At 37.5% G+C, this 17,078-nt stretch overlaps 1 protein-coding gene across 1 annotated transcript in view; it reads left to right on the top strand.

Annotated features, from left to right (window-relative positions):
• Window positions 1-17,078, top strand: part of SLC6A2 (solute carrier family 6 member 2) — a 79,426-nt gene that overhangs the window by 50,086 nt on the left and 12,262 nt on the right. Inside the window, exons 9-11 of the mRNA XM_009469218.2 lie at window positions 2,956-3,084; window positions 5,913-6,012; window positions 14,912-15,012. Of these exons, the coding sequence (XP_009467493.2) occupies window positions 2,956-3,084; window positions 5,913-6,012; window positions 14,912-15,012 (330 nt within the window). The remainder of the gene's footprint in view (window positions 1-2,955; window positions 3,085-5,912; window positions 6,013-14,911; window positions 15,013-17,078) is intronic.

Here is a 17,078-nt window from a genome sequence, read left to right as displayed (position 1 = left end):
AAGATCAAATCTTTTACAAGCCAGCAAATAATTACTCACTGCTGCTTTTTTATGACCTTACAGAGGGGCTGTTCATCAACAATTATTACTATTTAAACATGACTGCTATGAACCATTACTACTACGAACCTGCAATAAGGTTTTGGAACCCTACTTGCAAAACACAAGACACAGTAACATTGAGTAGAGTGGTTTCTAGAAGAGCTTTTTACATGTACTGAAATTCATTAATCTGCTCAAGATATACAATGTCTGAATGTAGTCTGATTTTTTTTCTACAAGCAATGATACAGAATTTCCTGTAAATTTAGTCACAATTCAAAAATCACAGTAGAATATTTCCATAGTGGTTTCATTTTACTACTATCTTACTGTAAAATGTCTAGTCTAATGAGTATACTTGCTCTTTCCATAATGTGATGACTTTTACTGTACCATGATATTCAGGATCACAGAAACTTCAGCCCAGAAAATATCCCAAGTCCTCTAATAAGTTTTGTACTGCTTTGTTCTTGCCAAAGAGGCATCAAAGCATCCTGTTATATTTAGCTTAAAGGTTGATTAATTTCTGGGAAAAACAAACAAGGTCTTTAAGGAATGGTGAACCATGAACAAACATTCATCATTTTTAGTAGGGTAGGGGTTTCTTACTATTCTAAAGCATAGAAGTCTCTTTTTGTAGTTCTGAATGTACAGAGCTGATCTAGGAATTTCTTGCTGGAAATGGCAAAAAAATCCCAGCATTTCCATTGCTTACAACTTCAGAAAACTTTGTTCATTTTCAAGGATAAGAAAGGAAAAGAATGAACTGACGTGGAGGAGAGCAAAACTAAGAAAAATGAGGTTGCAGCAGGAAGCTTTGATAATCATTGGCAAAAAGCTGAATGAGATCTTGTGGAGTGAGGTCTGAGCTGTAAAGGCCAGATTCAGGTCTAAATGTTTCTGAGGTGTCTGGATTTTTGGATTCCAGCTCAGGTTCAATGAAGTTTGTCTTTATACACCAAGATCTGAATCCTTATTCAAAACATGAAGCATAGAAAGGAAGGGTTTAGCACAGTGGAAGGGCATGAATGACCCGTAGGAACAGGGCAGAATTACGAAGAAGAAAATACATGCTCAGAAGTGTTTAGATCCAAAACAGTTAACTTTGCAACAGCAGTAAATTTAAGGCAATGTAAAGAAACATTTGAGTGACAAAGACGCAGGGCTTTAGATTGCAGAACACACTTTTCCTATGAGTGAAGAAAGTTCTTTCTTGTGGAGCTAATTAAAATACTGATAAACTGTGGCCAAATTTAGCTGTTTCTTTCTAAAACGGGAGGGATTTGCTTGTTCATGTTTTGTTCAGGATTTTTCGCCATTTACCTAAGAAAACTCAGGTCATGCAGTATTTTTTACAGTGGTCTTCTCAACTTCCCCCCCACATTTGACTGATAAGTCCCTGAAGGGAAAATTAAAATTTTTAAAGGTAAAAAAAAAAAAGAAATTCTAATAACCCCAAAGCTAAAGAGAAAGAATTATATATAGTTTTATGTATATATAGTACGTATAGTTTTATTCATGCATATAAGCCTGCACTGGCACAGAAATACAGACATCTGTACAAAAATAGAACTGTCAAAATGTTTAAGCAAAGGGAAATCTGATCATGCAAATTTAAGCAAGAAACAATGAAAAGGACAGAAAATGGAACAAGTGTTTGCAAACATTTTTTGGAGTAGGTATCTAGCTTGGCATAAGGAATTACAAAGGGGAATAAATCATGATACGTTAAGGAGTGGTCCTTAGCCAAAATAACTCAAGCTGTCTCTTTTCCATTTTCAACTTCTCCAAGACCATTTAAGTGCCAGCACAGTAACAACTTCTGAGAACATAAAATATTAACCCATCTTAGCTACAGGGCACTCACTGATGACCCTCCAGACATTAGGAAATACAAGCCCACACCAGGTTTTGGGACATTTTACATGTGAAGATTAGTTACCTTAAAAAAAAAAAAGGTCCACTGCCCCCAGCAATTTGGCTCTAGACAGGACTCATTCAAGTTCTAGAGAGAGACTTCTCTGCTACTGATTTCAACCAGAAATGTTGGTTTCATTAAATTCTTATAGGAAAGGGACAGGCTACGTCAGCACCTGCTAACCAACTATTGTATCGCACCAAGCACTACAGGTCTTGCCATGATCTTTCAGCATCAGAAAAAGCATGGAATCCAGCCTCTCCAAAACATTAAATAAATTATTATGACAGGAGACTGGAATTCATTTTCACAACTTCTTGGTGGAGCGGGGGGAAATGCTTCATCGGTGGAAAGACATTAAAATTCATAACAACCTACATAACCCAGCAATTTCAATGAAAACTTGGGAAGTATCTTTCCTATATTGCAAAACAATGGCTATGTTCAGCCTTAATTGCTAGAAAACAAAGTAAAATTCTTTCATGTCGTCAACAAAAAAAAATTACGTCAAGATTCTTATGTAGTGATTCTTCCAGGTCTGTAAAGTTTTTTGTCAAACTGGATTTGGTTAATCAATGGCTCAACTGAATCTTTGTTCAGTACATTTCCCCTAGGTGCTTGTTGTGTCTGTCTTTATATTAGAAATCTCTTAAGGAGTTTAGTTACTTAAGCTACCAGCTTTTTCCCCATAGTATATTAAAATGTATATTTTTTTCCCAAAGTACTGTCTACTTACTATCCTGCTGAGTCAGCAAAGGGTCCACAGAGGATATGGCTATTGAGTCACCAACCGTGGCACCTGATGTCCAGTTTCCTGACTCAGTTCTCTACCACAAGAAAATAAATTATACCTCAGAACACCACTGATTTACAGCTGAAATGTCAGAAATCATACAGTGGTTAGGAATTAATTATACAAACTGCTTTACATTCTTTGATCTGTATTTAGAACAGTCAGTAACATTTAACCAAAGGTCTTGCCTTCCCTTCCTCAGATGGGCGGAATGGAGGCTGTCATTACTGGCTTGGCAGATGATTTCCAAATTCTGAAGCAGCATAGAAAACTCTTCACCTTCGGTGTTTCTTTTGGCACTTTCCTACTTGCCCTTTTTTGCATCACCAATGTAAGTACAACAAAAGTTGCCATCAACAAGGTACCTTAAAAGTGCAGCTAACCTCATCAGATAGAAATATGAATAGGCTCAGGTGACTACTTCTGTTATAATTTGTAATTCTTAAACAACTTTATGGTCAGAACATTACTTTTGGTTTTATCTATATGAAGTTTCTCTGCTTTTTTGCACAAGATCATTAGTTATCAACTGAACCTACAAGGCTTTGTTCCAAAGAACTGTCTGTGCTTGGTTTTGTTTTGTGTGTTTGGTTTTTGGTTTGTTTTGGTTTTTTGGGTTTTGGGGTTTTTTTGGTTTTGTTTTTTAAATCACATCAAATGAAACTGTTGAGTGCTTATTCCTGTGTGAGGAACCAAGGATTTCAAGTGACCAAACCTTTAGTCATCTGGCTATTCTTGTCTTGAAGCAAATAAGCAGCATTCACTTCTTGTGAAAGGAGTTTACAATAACGATCTCCTCTCCCAGATGCGTTTCTTAATGTTCCTTCATGTACCTAGATCTTATCTCTTACTCTTAACACCATAAAAAGCACCCAGATAACTTACCCTGAACATCTAGTAACGTGTATTTAGCACTACCATCATCCTGAATGATTTGCCTCACCAGGCTTTTGACTATTAATTAAAGGAGGAGAATCACAGTGTTCTAGGTTGGAGAAATTTTTTTACAAAAAAGCAAAAACCCCTGTAAGCGAAGATACCAGAAGCATCAGAAAACAACTGAAACTTGATGTAGTCACCATGAAAGTAGATGTGGTGAACCTCTCTCCTTCCCTAGAAATGGTTTCCAGGTCTATTATTAAGATTACTGAAACAGCATAAGTTTATCAACAACAAAGCTCTTTTTACACTAAAAGAGCACCCCAATATTTTTACTCTACTTTCCTCAATCTGGAAAACATTTGAGACACTAAAAATAGATACATCATTTAAAATACCTAGCCTTTTAATACCATGCTATCTCCATTATTACCTAAAGAACTGAACATACTCCTTCCTTATTCAAAGTTTCAACTGGAACAAAATTACCTGAAGTTCAAGATCAGAACAAACTCAGTGGTCAGGAACCTGAACAGGTGCCAACGGGTGCAATTCCACTGCCTTCAACTGAGCTAAAGCAGTTCAAGATTACAACCTAGCTCTAGCTTCTAAATCACAGAAGCATAGAATCATTAAGGTTGGAGAAGACCCTTAAGATCATCGAGTCCAACCGTTAACCTAGTGCCGCCAAGTCCACCACTAAACCATGTCCTCAAGCACCACATCTACCCATCTTTTAAATACCTCCAGGGATGGGGACTCAACCACTTCCCTGGGCAGCCTGTTCCAATGCCTAACTACCCTTTCGGTGAAGAAGTTTTTCCTAATATCCAACCTAAACTTCCCCTGGCACAGCTTGAGGCCGTAATAATGGCACCTGTTTAGACTTAAGACCACCCCACCAGCTGGAATGCATAAAACTGCCCAGACTTGTCCAAATGTGCTGGTTTACATAACTGAAGAACATTTCTAATGTGCACAAAACACGAAGAAAAACCCTTGTGATATCATCACATTAATCTGTTTGATTTTGTCCTCTGAAATGTTAAGGCTGTATTTTCAAAACATGTTTCTTACAAAACCATATTTGTCATTCACTTTACTAAGTTTGATAGCAAAGGCATTCATTTAGAGCAGGTGTAGAGCAAAACCAAGAGCAAACTCAAATGTCATTCAATAAACAACATTTTCTTTCTAACACAACAACCAAAGTTCATTCAGTTTCCGGACAAGTCCCCAAAGAATTAAAAACCTAGACAAGGCCTAAATACTGTTTTCTCTATTTTTGCAAATGTGCACAGCTGTTTCAGAAAACCATCTTTTTATAAGAAAGAAGAAAACTGATTGATTGCAGAGATTAAAATCACCTAGAGATCTAAATAGTACAAGTGCTATTTATACCATTGGTAAAAACACGCACAATAATTCTTTTGTTCCTCCCCTTCTGAAGAGGCATAGCCAGATTAAGTTTGGTTGTAAATAAAGATTTTAACAAAAATCTACTGCAACTGCAAACATTTCAGTTGTTTACAAAGAATATCCTGAAACACATTATTCAGGTTCATTTTGAAACAAGTAAACATACCATGGTCTTCCATTCCTCATTAGCCTGAACTAAATAAAACGAGCAGTAATTTACACAAATGCATACCACATTGTAAAATGAGGCAAAAAGTAGTCAAATTGCAGCTAAATAAATTATCAGTGAAACAAGACTTTAGTAAATGCGTTTACAGTTCTCAATCATGAACCACTGAAGAACAGAAATGTGCTGTTGTGAAGGAAGATGATCTGGTTTGCTCTCTCAACTGAGCGAAGGCTTGCTAACACCACAGCAAAGAAACTAAAGAGGGCAAAGCTGCTTCCATGCTGGGCTGGTAACAGAGACTTAGTGCTCCATTCCTGCCAATAATTTAGGAAGATCTTCATTAACTGCTGTAGACAGGCCCTGTCCTACAAGCTGCGGAAGCCAGTGCCTTCAACTTCCACTGAAAACACTCAAGTGCCAAGAGCACTCATTAATCATGCTCAGCTGAGGCTTGTTTCCCAGTTCAGTGAGGACAAAGGTGAAAGGAAGCCTCTTTAGAAGAGTTGCAAGTCCAATTCCACTATTTTGTATGCAAATATGAACCCATGTCTACAGCATCAGCCCCATATTAAAATACTTAGGTTAAGATAACGTTTCAAGTAAAGCATATTTCTGTTAACTAGATACTAAACTACTGAGATGATTCTATTTTTAACTTCGTTTTGTTCCATCTTTTAACTCCTCAATCCTAGGGAGGAATTTATGTGCTCACGCTCCTGGATACATTTGCAGCTGGGACTTCGATACTGTTTGCTGTTCTAATGGAGGCAATTGGAGTTTCCTGGTTTTATGGTAAGCACTTCCTTTTGCACCTGCAAAATCTTTTCTAAAATTCCTAGCGCTCATGACAGGCTTACACATTGTTTTAAGGGAAAACAGCACAGTCTTGTACACATGAAACCATGACACGCCAGGTTTCATACAGTGATTTTTCATCTGATTTATGAATAGTGACAGGAATGCAGATGTTCGGTGGGCCAAACTTTGAAACCCTGCACAATGCCAAAGAAAACTGCCTTGTGAAGAAGGCTGCAGTGGGATGGAAATGTTGCTACTTTTGCCAGTATTTTGCAGCTGTTAACATAGCTGATGACTTGCAGTAGCAGGTTTATACCTGGTAGTTTCAAAGCAAGTAGGTTAGTCTAAATACAGGCTCACCTGTTCCTCCTTTCCACGATTTCCCCAGAGCCAATCTCAAGCTCCCCCCATGCAATACAAATAAAGGTAGTTTGTCTTTAGAGAGTTACAATTATTCCTATATTAGTCCCTTTTGTTTGAGACAATATTCTACTTCATTGTAAAACACTAGTGGTTCAAAGTTTATCTTATTTCACAGCATGGTATGGAATACCCAACATCCTAGATAACATAAATAATACCATTTCTAGTATTTCATACTAATTTATGCCACAAAAAGGGTGCAGTAATTTGCTTTATCCTCAATATGGCAAGCTTTAGGAGTACTCAGTTGATCTCTGGCACTAGGCTAGAATCACTGTGTGTCAATCAGAGTGATGTGCTACAGTACCCTGAAAAAAAATATGGCTCACCATTTAAGTCAGGTCTCAGAAGATGTGCCTGCTTATTAAATAACTTCCCTGGCCTTATTTGGTCTTTAATATATGTCTAAATATGTCTAAATGTCTTTAATATATGTCTAATATGTCTTAATATGTCTAAAATAACATAAATAAAAAGCAACACACTTGATACACAAGCTTCATAAGAAAGAAGAAAAACATTTTTTTCTTTCCCACTGTATAAATGACCACAATGATGGCATATAGCCACTTCACTGCTCTAAACCCATATGAATGCACTTGGATAACCTTAACTGGGAAAAAACAACAAATTGAAGTTGTGCTTTCCACCACAACACTGACTTCAGCAACATAGCAGGACACTGAGTCTGCCTGAGCTCAGTCCTTAGCCTCCAGGAACTTTACACTCTTGTAAAGCGTCCTGCATTGTCTAATTTCATGAAGGAAAAAAAAAAACAAAAACAACAAAACAATCCTCTGCTATAAGTGATGAAGTTGACTACTACTACTCTCCAAGAAGTGAAACAAAAAGGTTAAACTGAATATTGCTTACAGTAGAAATATTTTACTATTAGATTATACATACAGCCTGCTAAACCTCCGATTATAAAGTTTTGAGACAGTATCTGGTCTGCGGGTGTTCTCCCCATCCCTAATTCAGCATTTAATAGATGAGGTGTTTTTAAATATCTGAAGTCAGCATTTCAAACGTTTCTCTTTTCCCCTACACCCCCAACCTAGAGGAGTATTTTTTATGTTCTAGCACTGACCCAGAGTTCAAAATTTCCCCTATCATATAGGAAGGTAGGGGCAATTCATAGCCTCAAGCTTATTCACTGTAAAAGATGCCGCCTCTGGAAGAGCAGAAAGTACAAAGTGCTCTTAAATCACCAAATCAAGCAGAAAAAAACAAGTCATCATTTAATCTGAATTAGGCATATCTTGCTAAAGAAACAGTGAAAGTGATTTTTCCTTTCTTTTAGGAAGAATGTTATCATCTTTATCTTGTTAACATCTTTAGTATGTTATCATGCTTTATCTTGTCACAGACAGGGTTAGTAAAACTATAAGGACCCCAAAAAGAATCTCATTTTCTCCAAGTAAAGCAATAGGATTCTGCATCTTAGGTTTTATACAAGTCATCTCACCACAACAGTCCAAACTATCAGTTATATCTGAAATTGCTTGCTGCTAGATTAATCAAGTTTCTCAAGCTCTTGTTTTTCTTCCTCATCTCCTCTTAATTCTCATGTCATACTTCCTGGTTGGTCACAACTCTTCATTATTACCAGGTTTCAGTGTCATAGCAGCCTGCAAATCGTCTTCCCATTGAAGTTTGTATTGAACTAGCTGCCCTGATTCCCAAAAACATTGTTCTTCCCCTGAAAGTCATCTTCATTTCTATTCAGAGATAGTGTTTATAGTTAACGTATGATTCAAAAGGTTCTTCGACATTATAATTCTTCCTGCCATTTACCTCCCTCAGTCACTTATTTATCTATCCACGCTGTGCCACCATATTCTTCTAGTCAAGCAAACTCTCGCTTGCAGTTAAAAACTGTTGATGAGTGAATGAGGTGAAAGAATGGCATTCATGCATAAAGCTGTTAAATCCACTAAAGAAATAGTTTTTAGCTCTAATGTACTAATTCTGTCACCCAACATCAGCATGGAGCTAACAGCTCATATGCTGTTCTCTCTCAAAATAGTGGAGGCACTAGATTTCACAGACAACCACCTGTAATCCCTGTAAAAAAGCTGAATGCAGAAGAGTGATCATCGCTTAGCTTGGAAGCAGAGGCGTAAAAATATTCTTCAGTTAGTAAGGGCAAGTTATTATCTGCTTCTATTAAAATAGGATTTACTGCACTTTACAACATCTAGGCTTTGTATGTGGTTCACAGACTAAGCCAAGGTTAGTCAAATTTTGTTTATTTGTTGCACCTTCTGTCTTTCATCATCCTTTCCTTTCTCCCTCTTGCCTCCCCATAACCAGGAAAATATCTACTGATTTGTCTTAAGCAGCTGACAGATGTTTTTACTGACACAGCATGACCTGTTGCTTTATAAAGAACTTATTATAGCCCCAGGTGCTATTTAAACTGATTAAATCTGGCATGGTCTTGTCTACCTCTTTTTTTCTGATAGACCCCAGTTGCCTTAATGACCCAGCTGAATATTAAGCCAGCCTGAAGGCAAGCATTGACATTTTGGCACAGACCAAAAAGGTGGAAATTTAGTTCAAATTATACCTATGACCACTTACTGTGAAGTTTCTTCTTGCAAAGGCCACCTGTATGTGTAAGAGAAGGGAGAGCTAGTTTGTTTTACTATGCCAATGCATTTTAGATATAACTGCTAGCTTGTTACCATTTTTCTTTTTGTGCAACCCTGATATCATCCCTCTGATGAATACTCTAAGAAAAGCCAGACACCTCTCCCACTGACACAAAACTGCTCTTCGGTTTCACTTGCGGGAAAATCTCTACTCAGATTTTAATGCAAACATCTCCCTGAACGACTAGAATAAGCTCAGTATGAGCTAGCAATGATCCTCATCCTCACCTGTAATCTCATTGCTTTCATTTACTTAAATCATTTCCAAAAAAGATCCCTTAGACTGAAATTTCAGACCAAAAGGTGCATTTATTTGAAAAAAAAATTAAGGTCGACTTTGATTTTGCAAAAGGGAAAGAAATTAACCAAGTACTGACTGCTGGAACTCCTCTTTGCTGACAGATGCTTTTGTATGGATGCATGCCTGGCATGACAGACAAAGTATGAATGCACACATTTCCATAGAATGGAAATACAAATGAAGCAAACCAACTTGGAGACCTTACTGCACTGCCATGGTGCGGAAATGTTTCCTACTGTTCTGCTTGCTTTTTACACTAGCACAGCTGCCCTTCTTTGGGAACGGTACTGGTATGGCTTACTCCCTTTACTGCCACCAGGTGAGGGTCACCACCAATGAATACCAGTATTGCTCCAGAGTTAGAATAGAGACTCAGGAACAAAAAGGGATAGTTGTTACTTCACTACATGGCTGATCAACAGATACCTTGTTCTGCGCTCTGTAGGATTTGCAAATGAACACCACTCAATGGCTTTTACATTCTTTTTATCTCTTCTTTCTCACGTTCCCAATGCCAATGATTGCTGAACTGTGTGGAAAAACAGTGTCTTCCCTCATCTTCTCCTGGTCAAGGGCTTGTATGACTGGGGTTCTGCATTTGATAGATACATGCTTGTTAGGACAGAAGCAGGGGGCAGGTGTCATCTTTATGTGCAGAAGAGCAACTCAAATGTAGTGAATGGATGACAGGATGGCTGAGTCCTTGTGGGTCAGGGCAGAGGCCAGCAAGGGCCACATTGTGGGGAATATTGTTACAGAGCACCTGATCAGGGTCAGGAAGTCAAAGAGGCCTTCTTTAGACGACTTAAAAGAAGCATCCAGATCAGACCGCGGTTCTTAGAGAAGAAGGTATCAGAAGCAACCTCTTAGCATAGATGCTAGGTGGACACTCTTTTGGATCTGCTACTTGCACTCAAAGATGAGCTGCTTGAGGATGTGCGCAGCAGGCTAAATGAGTCAGAAGAGTGACCTGACAGCACACTGGCTCTAACAGGGCCAACAGCATACTGAGCTGTAACAGAAGCAGAACCAGAAGATTAAGGAAGTGATTATTCTCTTCCTTGGCACTTGTTAGACTGCACCTGGAATACTGTGTCCTGTTTTTCACCCTCAGTAAAAGAAGGTGGTATTAAACTGGAGAGAGTCCAGTGGTTGGCCACCAAGACGTTCAGGAGCTGGAGCACATGCCCTGTGAAGAAAGTCAGAGAACTGAGCTTATTTAGCCTGGAGAAGGCTTAGGGAGGACCTGATAGCGGCCTTCCAATACCTACAAAGAAGGTATCAAGAAAGAGAGTCAGGCTTTTCACTGAGGTGCACAATGGGAGGACAGAGGACCACGATCAAATTGAAAGGAGGAAAATAATTTTTCTATATAAGGATAATTAAACATTGGAACAGTTTGCCCAGAGAGTGCTTGCTGACTCTGTTCTTGGAGGTTTGCAACACCCAACTGGATAAAGCCACAAGAAAGCAGTTCTGAATTGTGCTGACCTTGATTTGACCAAGAGGCCGAACTAGAGACCTCCCAAGAACTCCTCCAACAGGAATAATTTGATGGTTCTGTGGTTTACTGTAATTCCTAAGGGCCAAAATATAGGATGGATCAATGAAGCAGTTTCACTACAACTCTTCATTTGCATACAAACTGTGTGAGCTCATACACTGCTACGTACATCCACAGAAGTAAAACTCAATATGGGAAAAAAAACAGTGAAGGAACGTTCACAGGGAAAGGGAATTAAGTGCAAAATAACTTGAAGATTGATTCAATATACCTTTTTTCTTACTACCATGTTATTTCAGTGTAGTTCCTTTGATTTCTTGGATTCATTTAAATCATATGTATGGCATTAAAGGCATTATTACTCATTTTTACTTTTCAAATAAAAAAAAAAACCTTCCAAGCATATAAAAGAATACTATACATCACAGAGTTAAACAAGACAGGAGGGGAAAACAACATATACAAAGATTGCTTGTAGGGATCCAAATGATTGTTGCAGTTATGATACTACTTTCTGGAAACATGGCCACAAATTATTTCAGCTACAGCCACTGAGCAGTTTCACCTCAGGGCCAGGACCTGCTCAAGGGCTTCTGTGCAAGTGAGTGGCTCTGAAGCCATTGGCTGAGCCTGTACAGCAAAATGACTTACAAAGCTCCAGCAGACAGCAGGTGCAGGAGGTACCAGTAACATGGAGACTTTAATTCTATCTGAACTCTGATCTCTGCATCACTTGAGATTAAAGAAGGTTGTCCCAATGTAAGTAAAGTAACTTGCATTTATAGTCAAATGTACTTTCCACTTTCTTCCCAATCTGTTCTTTTTTGCATATTGATTTAATTCCCTTGACAACACAATATTATGCACACAGAGAATGGGCCAAATTTTCTGTGCTGTTTAATAGACCATTACAGTGGAGACATTCTGAGGCAGCTGCAGTGTTTATTAGTTCAGAAATTACACTGAAATTCTCTTTGGGCTCGGTGTATTTAACCAGAATCTGATGATAAATTGTATCTCTTACTTGTTTCTCACTGGAAAAGCAAGGAGATTATTTCCATATTCAACAAGAGGTCTCCAGCAAGTAATCTAGAGTTTTGTTTGTGGTACACCAGTTCCTTCCTGTAACTGAATGAAACACCCACAGTTTCAGTTTATCCTACAGAATCACAAAAAAACTGGGTAAATGCTTTCGAGAACTGGAAAAAATGAAGCCCTACAGGTACCAGCATCTGTACCTCCAGCTATGTTCTACTTTACAGGCTGATTCTTAGAACAATTATTTGAAGACATATAGTATTGAAAAAAACACGCTGTTGAAAAAGCACTCTGAGAGCATGGACTACTGATCCCCCATTTTCAGTAGAAATTCAACACAAAGCACTATTTGAGCTCTGGGTACATCCGTCTGAACATCTATGAATAAAATTTTTGGAGATATCTAGTCCTGGTCTTTGACCTTCTGCACAATGATAAATTTCACTCAGTATTCATAGCAGTTGAAATTCAGTCACTTTAAAGTTCACAGAAGGCACTGCAAATAGAATTAGATTAAATTTAAAGAGCATTTGCAGATCCTTTTGGCTACTTTGCTTCACCTGTAGATAATATTGGGGAGGGTGGAAATCAAAGAGAAGTTTACACTCAAATGTCCAGACCTTGTAAATACATTACATCCCAGAAAGGACTAACTCAAACTGTCCTAATTATTTATATAGATCCAGATGAAGAGAAACAATTATGGTAAACTATACATCCTCTTTAATGAACAAATATGCATGGCAAAAAGCAGCATTTCTGCTGTTAACCTAATAGGCTTCAGGATTAAAAGTAAACTTCCTGAACACATCAAGTATAATAAATTACAGACTAGTAGCCTGACATGACATTGCACTAAAGAGAACTACTTCTCTGTGAGCCAGTGTCTCTAAGGTGAAAAGTCAGAGATTGTTTACTTTTTAAAGAAAACTGGGAAGGACATTTTTCCCCCATTTTTATATCAGTGATAATCATCCCATTCTAAAATACAGTGTGGAAAATAGCATGGGCTTAGATTCAACTTTTGCAAGATACCTCATACTGGTAAGTCCAACCAGAATAGAATCAATAAGAAAAACTGGGAAGAAGCTGCCATTCAAATGGACATTTTACAGTCACTATAAAATGCATCTTTGCTTTGCATAGTAAATTATAGTAGATTACTTAATGCAAAAAAGTGTTTCAATACACACTGAAGATGGAAAATGTCCTACTGAAGACTAGAGTATTTCCAGAAAGTCCAAAGCATGAGAGTTAACATGAATTAATATTGCTAGAGTTAAAAAAAAAAAAATAGATTTCTTACATACAGACAGTTTAATACCCTTGTAGACTACTCAAAATGTTTAGGTAGACCAGGCTAGTGCCACTCACAGAAAGCACATTATACGTGTGCAGTCCTTCCTACGTGTTATGAATTCTGTGTCTGAATACCTTACTTAAATGTGTAAAACCCATAAGGAATTAAAAGGCACTGACTGAAATGCCATTTCTTCCTTATTCACTGTTACGGAATTTGACATGTCCTGAGGAACCCAGGACAGCAGATTTTTTTTGTTTTCACCTTGGTCTGCGCAGCATGACCTATTCTGATTTTGAAGTCACTGTCTAGATAGTGATTCTGAAGGGGAGTCAACAAGGTCAGAGGATCTTCCTTTCTGCATTGGCTGTGGGAAGAGATTTCTACCGCAACTATTTACACTGGTTTTACAGCTATTAATGCTTCAACTGACATAAGTACTAAATACACACAAATGTATCAACACACACATACAAAATCTCAGACTAGATGGATTCAAGGAACATCACAGACTGAGAACTGGGTATTTGCAGCTCTTCTCCCCTCTGGCCATTATGTCACTTGCTAAACACTTTGTTCTGGTGCCTCTATTTCTCTGCACTGCAGTGCAGTGAATCCCACTGCAGGTAGCTAACGTCTGAGTAATTTTGAATGGAATACTGTCATATAGTTTTCCTGACAATAGAAATCTTGTACACATTACTTCTTGCATACTAATATACAAAGTCTTATACTGAAATTTTGTATGTTACTATCAAGGTTTTGATAATAATCAAGCAATCGAGCCATCCATGTTTCTAAACCCATATTCTATATTCCTGGTACAATTAGCAGGACTTATTTATCTTTGATTTATGTCTACATTTAATGATTTTCATGTTATCCAATGCTGTCTTAATTACTGCAGCAGGTAAAATTTCTGACTATTCTTGGGTTTTACTCACATGAACAGATCATGTATCTTCTAAGGTACCTACAACAGCTACATTACTAGATATTTAAATGCATACAGAGATAATTTTAGAAAATACTAGTTGGTATTATGATGTTAAAAACCACACAGGATACTGTAAAAAAGGCCACCTGTTTCTAGCTAATGTAGTTTTGCACATACTTATACTGAACAGAAAAAGCATCTACCCAGTTCCTTGGAAAGGTGATAAAGGGTGAAATTACATTTGTCATAGATAAAACGAATATTCTGTGGTATTTAGTGAAACACTGAAAAATAAGTATGTCATTAAGTGGAACAAATAAGTCTCCTTTGATAAATTAAGAATCGTATGAATCTACCTCATTATCAGTAAGCGGTTTGTGTAAGGGTTTGGGTTCTCCTTCAGTGTACTCATAATAGTATGTAGTAATTAGGTTACAATAGTCCACAACTATTAAAAAAAAAAGTGTGTCCCATTCACAAGTTAAATTCTAGGTATTTGTGAAATGCCACTTTTCAATAGTAATGCTGTTTGCAACAGACCTTAAGTGCTCACAGGCATTTAAGTCTTGGATACAGGGATGTGAAAGACATCTATTCGTTGAAAGAAGATCACTGTTGTTTTATGTCTTATAATTTGGCAGTAATTATTTTCTGAAAAAAGCAGATGGTTTTGGGTACGCCAGCATCTCATCAGTTTAGATTTACGCCAGTCTGATGTTCTCATCCCTTCTAGGTGTGGACAGATTCAGTGAAGATATCCAACAAATGATGGGCTTCAAGCCAGGCCTCTACTGGAGATTGTGCTGGAAATTTGTTAGCCCTGCTTTTTTATTGGTAAGTGTTGAGAATTATTTCATCATGGTATGTTGCTTCCTAGAATATACAATAGGTACCAAGAGCAAGACACTCACTGCTATGCCTGATGTTGTCAGGATGAATAGAAGACAGTCCAATTTAATTCTTTTTTCTCCTCAATGGCATTGGTTATATTTTGTATAATACATTTCAGTGGTGAAAGAGAAGCTAAACGTGGCTGTGGTCATCTTCTGTTCCTTCACTTTAGCAGGATTTAAAGAAAGCAGCTTTTCTTAGAGAACACTGAATACTTAGGCAGTATCCTCCCTGTCCCCCCAGCATCTATGCATATTAAACATAAATCATCCTATTGGGAAAATAAACTAACCGGGAATAAGAGATTGTGTGAGCAAGAATTTATTTTTCATTGGATGATACCAAGATCCCTGAATTGTGGAATGACACCTTAGAATAGCTAATATGCAACTACACCCAGTAATTAGCTATGTGAAACACTGAAGAGATGTATTAAATATACTTTGTAAGCTGCTTGATGTGAAAAACAAGTGCTTTATTACATTTGGGGGAAAAAAAAATCCTAGAGTGAATTTGGTTGCTTTGTATAAAGGATAGATTCAGAACTAAACTACTGTTTTATATTGGGATCTTTTCCTACGTATATTTGTCAATCAAAAGGTCAGGATGAATCATATGGAAATTTGCCCTCACTATGATTTTAGGAGACTATTAATTGCATTAAAGCTGTGCATTCTTAAATCAGTACTGGTATTCCAAAGATACACTGGGTAGGCTTTTATGACAGTCTTCAGGTCTGCTTTTTTTTTTTTAATATAAAAGCTTCTGGCCCCAATTCATCAGTAAGCATCGACCAAGCATGTACTAATTACCCTTTTAAACACTGTTCTATAAAGAAGCTTGTATGCAACTATACCCTGGAGCACTTCAAACAGGCTGACTCAAGCAGAATGCAAAAATGCACCAAGCGTCCTTAGGTTTTGCACATTAGGAGACTGCTGAAAATTTAAATTTTATAAAGAGCAGAGTTCTAGCAAGCTAGCTAGGGAAAGCTGAAGTGATGGTCAGTCTAACCTTCAGGTAGCTTAAGATTTCATGGTGAAATGGCCCTAGCACCTTTCTACCGAAGCCTATAAACATAAGGGTCAGAATGAATCTGTAGGTAATGCATCTTTCAGCCATCACAATGGACAGATTTTTTTTCCAGCTGAAAGTGCTAAACTTGGAACATATCAACTTAAATATTGGGTACCAATGTATTTTAAAACCCATGGGAATGATATTACACTGGGTAGGGGACATTGGGCAGTTTTGTTACAACTGTACATTTTCTCAGTTTTCTAAAAGGCAACATGGACATTACAATCTTGATTTATACGGGGAAAGTAAATATAATTTACCTTCTTACAGCCTATCTTTTGAGTTCATTATTCAGTACATTAAGAAGATAAAGCAAATTACATTAAATTGACCAAAATGGTTTAACTTCGTAATTTGTAACCGAAAACTATATAGATGGTCACTAGCATGAAAAAAGGTAGTCCACCATTAGCCTACACAATTTAAATCTACAAACTCTAGAAAATTGGCCACTTGATCTAAGAAACAGTATTTTTATACCACCTGTATGAAGCATACAAACTGCCTCACCAGAACAGACTGAGACCATAAGCATAGTAAATACAAATTAAAAAAAAAAAAAATCAGAAATAGCTTCTTTGATATATATAATTTAGGATAATTTGGAAAAGGCTACAAAATTGTTAGACTTCAGTATAATTCTTGCTCTAACAATCCCATGGGTGCTTAGTGCAAGGTGGCCCCTGTTTGGGACTGTATTGTATTACAGCAGTTCCTAATGATAAATACAATTCTCTAAGATAAAGGTACGTTGGGGTTGGTCAGGTATCTGGTATTAGGAAATATCTCCTTGAAGCTTTTTCTCCATACTGTCTGCAGCTAAGTACATCATCCCAAGAAAAACCTCAAAATTGAATTAGTATTTTTCTAACCAGATTTTACACTGTCAGCTTCCTTTAACCCACACCATTACTCTCCTTGTGCAGCCT

Source organism: Nipponia nippon, unplaced genomic scaffold, assembly GCF_047370975.1.
Source record: "Nipponia nippon isolate SJK-2023a ecotype South Korea unplaced genomic scaffold, ASM4737097v1 scaffold_7, whole genome shotgun sequence".
Taxonomy (NCBI): Eukaryota; Metazoa; Chordata; class Aves; order Pelecaniformes; family Threskiornithidae; genus Nipponia; species Nipponia nippon.
Note: the sequence above shows the minus strand (reverse complement) of the source record. Positions and strands in the feature narration are given on the sequence as shown.